At 39.0% G+C, this 4,107-nt stretch overlaps 1 protein-coding gene across 1 annotated transcript; it reads left to right on the top strand.

Moving 5' to 3' along the window:
* The first annotated feature begins 2,346 nt into the window (after positions 1 to 2,346).
* LOC118736268 (putative nuclease HARBI1) lies at positions 2,347 to 3,080 on the top strand. The gene is made up of 2 exons (XM_036466362.1): positions 2,347 to 2,497; positions 2,554 to 3,080. Exons 1-2 carry the CDS (start codon positions 2,347 to 2,349, stop codon positions 3,078 to 3,080), a joined length of 678 nt encoding a protein of 225 aa, XP_036322255.1.
* Positions 3,081 to 4,107: the final 1,027 nt, after the last annotated feature.

Below are 4,107 nucleotides of genomic sequence, written 5' to 3'. Positions count from 1 at the left end.
TATTACATGGCAGTTGAGAAGTGCATGTACATAAATTTCATTAATTTGCACATGCAGCAGTACATAGCATGCATTTAGGCGCCTGGTGTTAGCAGTCGCGTCTAAACAATTTGTTTTGTAATAAAAATATCTTACCTATGATATCAATTTCGATTGGTTAACAGATCGATGTAGTTACCTATATTGACTTACCTGTTCACATGTACTTGCCACGTAGCCATGCACAGAAATAAGTAGGCAAGCCTACCTAGGCATATTCTGTGTGTTAAAAACTATCAATTGAGATAAAACTCATTCGGTTATCACAAGAGTGAAGGTGATGAAAGAAAATTGATTAAAATTAATTAAATAGAAAGCAGCTATGAACACTTTCACACAGATAGGCAAGTTATCATAGGCATATTTGTTTATAAATTATATTTGATAAAAAATATGTCTAATCGAGTTATCAGATCGGTGAAGGTCGATCTCCCACCGGCTCTTAGACTATTAGGCGAAAACACGATTTTGAATCGTAATGTACAGAGCTTCATTGAAATACATGTGTTCGGCGTAAAAGCTTTATACTTTAGTATGCCGTAACGATTACACTACTATGACTAGGAGCTTAATGTGCGAAGTGCCTAAGCTTACACTGAGTTATAATAAAATTCAATAAGCTATAAAACCGCTTACACAAAATTTTATAGAAATTCGAATTAAAATGTTTGAAATTTTAATGATTTTGTATTTTCTTATGTTTTGTACAACTTTTATTAAAAATTAGTAGACACTAAACAAACAACTTTATTCGTTTTCTTATAATATGGTAAAATGTTAATAATTTCCTTTGTCCGGATTTTGATATGCGCCTCCGCATTTGATCTCAGTTGAACTTTTATAAATATGAGTTGTCAATTTAAACGAATATCTTTTATTTTGTTTGTTTTGTAGTATTATAAATGTATTTTTATAGCCAATTTCTCTTCCTTGCACTTCAAAAGGGACAAACAAAATCCGAATTTAATTTTTCCATATAAGAAATAAATTCAGATCTTGCCTGTCGCTATTCAAGTGGATGCAAGTGTATGTATATAAGTATACATAATTCAGACACATAAATCAGTTAGTTTATTTTATTATTGTAAGATGTTCTTTTTGAGGTACTCAAATTTAAACAAATTTATATATGCCCAGTTTTTTGACGAAGGCTTAAATTCACCATATATGTAATACTCCTATATTGGAAGTAAGAGCTAGTACCGTCCGAAAACACTACAGTACAGATATATCAATAAACACGTACGAAAGAAAAGGAACACATACGTTTATAAATAAACATTCACACGACACATTTACAAAACCGGCACTCAAGTACACAATACATTGACAAAAACAGTACTAGACTGTCTCGCTTTGATTTCGGAATGCTTACACATTGAGATGTTAGCTTACTATCAATATAGAAGTATTACATATATGAAATTTACAAAGCGATTTAAAGTCGTTGAATTGTGATTTAACTCAAAATTGTGTTTGTTCACAGCGACTTAGGGTAAGAACTTAGTGGAGCGGCGAGCAAAGAGCATCGAGCAAAGCGTCGATTTCAAACGCATATGTTTCAATGGGAAAGCGCATAGTGAAGAGCAAAGCGTACATACACATTTGTAATTGAAGCTTTGCTCGATGCTAGCTCTTCGCTTTGCTCGCCGCTCCACTATGTTTTGTCCCTTAATATTTTTGCGTCGCCGTTTACGACGCAGCCAAGTTTCAGTCTCCGATTTTAAACCGAGATTTATCATATTTTCGGTTTTTTGACTGCACCTTGCTGTCAGAATTTGGCAGAGGTTGGAATACATAACACAATTCTATTTTTAATTTAGGGCCTGCGGCATGTATCATTTGCCAGTGGTTAATTGGGTTAGTGACGATAGCGACAGAGATAGCGATGATGAAGTTGGTACCGTGGAAAGAGTGGCACGCAAACCATACAGATTCTTTCGACGATTGGACATGAACTGGCTTGACGACGGCGAATTTATTGGACGCTTTCGGTTGACAAAAGGAACAGTCGCTCGCGTGCTTGAAATGATCGCGCCGAGTTTGCCATTCAACCCAACTCGATTCGTTTTAAAAACATCGTGTGCGTATACATTTTGCCACGAATCAAATTACATTGAAAATAATAATTCACAGATCCCGAACATAACACCGCTAAACCAGTTATTGATCGCGCAACGATTTTTTGGCTGCGGAAATTTTCAAATCACCGTTGGCGACTTCGTTGGATGCAGCCGATCGAGTGTTTGCATCATTTTACCTCGTGTATCTACAGCAATTGCTCGCTTCCTACCACAGGTAATACGTATGCCTTCAACGCCGGAAGAGATGCGCAGGACAAGCCTTACATTTTATAAAGTTGCTAAGTTCCCAGGTGTCATTGGTGCTACCGATTGCACGCACGTTAGGATTCAGTCGCCTGGCACCGACCAAGCCGAGAACTATCGTAACCGCAAAGGTGGATATTTTGTTTTTTATTTTTTCACATTCATATTTTTCGTTTTTTCCGACAAGGTTGGTTCTCCATCCACGTGCAAACAGTGGTCGATGCGGAAGCTCGAATTACGAACATTGTTGCTCGCTGGCCACGTTCTACTCATGATGCCACGATATTCAACAATTCGCGGTTGTACCGACGATTGGAGACTGGAGAATTCGGCAACAATTTGCTTGTAGCCGACGGCGGATATCGTAAAGCCGAATATATAGTGACACCGCATTTGAACCCGCAAACAGGTGAAGAGCAACTTTACAACTACAGCCACATTAGCACGCGTAATGTCGTGGAGAGGTCATACGGTATACTTAAACGACGTTGGCCTGTACTATCAATGGGTATGCGTGTGCGCATACATACGGCCCAATCAATAATTGTCGCATGTGCTGTTTTACACAACATTGCAATGAACGAACGGGACTACGTACCGGACGACGAAATCGATGGAATCAACGATGGGATGGGCTCCCTGCACGAGTCAGTTACAGATCGCGATAGACTCACAAGAGAATATTTCCACGGATTGTTAATGGCTGGAAGATAAGCAAATGAAATCCCAACCAAAATACGATAAACATGTTAATTAAAGTCTTTTATTGAAATTGTAATTTTGCAGTATTAGTATTGTTCCCATATACAGAAACCTAATTCTTTCAAATTTCGTGCGCTTGCGTTTTACGCTCTCAATTTGGACAGTCAATAATTCGATGCGTAAACGATGCTTCTCTAAACTTATTTCGTGCACTGTACTCTTCTCCTCGCGCCCTGCACGCCACAATTGCATTTGCAATTAATGTCGTTCAGAAGCTCGCTTTTCTTCGTTCTGATAGACAGCCGCTTTCGCAATTACCGCAAACTTGGCGTTGTCGTTAGCAGGGTTCGACTGAGCAATGGCCATCCTGCGAGTTTTTTTGTTCTTCTGGATAAGTGCGTGCATTGGATGCGATTGTATCTCGTTCTGTTGTTTATCACTACTATTATTGTTGGAATCAGTTTGAAGATTTGCGCTGTGTGCCTCAGAGGGATTCACACTGCTTATATTTTGCGTCTCAGGAAGATTAACTGTACTTGTACTTTGCATCTCAGAGAGATTTATGGTTCTGGTATTTTGTGGATCGTTCTCTTCATCTGTCATTTGGATAATATCGAGAAAAAGCTCCGTTGTGTCATTGCTGGCGTCGATGTTATCGGGGCGTGTTTCGAAAGAGGGCTCAGAGTCTGCTGTGGCGAACTGGCCTTCATCGTCATCGTCGAAATTTGGCGCGTGACCTTCGATTCTTAGCGCAATCGCAGCATCTAACTCTTGCTTAGTGCCGCTTAGTTGGTCAATATCGTGTGGAGGCTTGCCGCCGACGGTGAGCTGACGCGACAGTTTATTCACGGCGTTGCCTTTGCGGAGACTAGCTTTGATATTTTTTAATTTACTTAGGAGATTCTTGGCTGAACGAAATGTCTTTAAAAGCACAGAAAACTAGAAAACTCTATCAGAATGGAGAATGAAAAAGTTTACAGTATGCAAAATCCATATTCGTACACCACATGTTTTATACCAATTTTGCTGATAACAAACA

This window comes from Rhagoletis pomonella, unplaced genomic scaffold (assembly GCF_013731165.1).
Source record: "Rhagoletis pomonella isolate Grant_MI unplaced genomic scaffold, Rhpom_1.0 Rhpom_scaffold_00003, whole genome shotgun sequence".
Classification (NCBI taxonomy): Eukaryota; Metazoa; Arthropoda; class Insecta; order Diptera; family Tephritidae; genus Rhagoletis; species Rhagoletis pomonella.
Note: the sequence above shows the minus strand (reverse complement) of the source record. Positions and strands in the feature narration are given on the sequence as shown.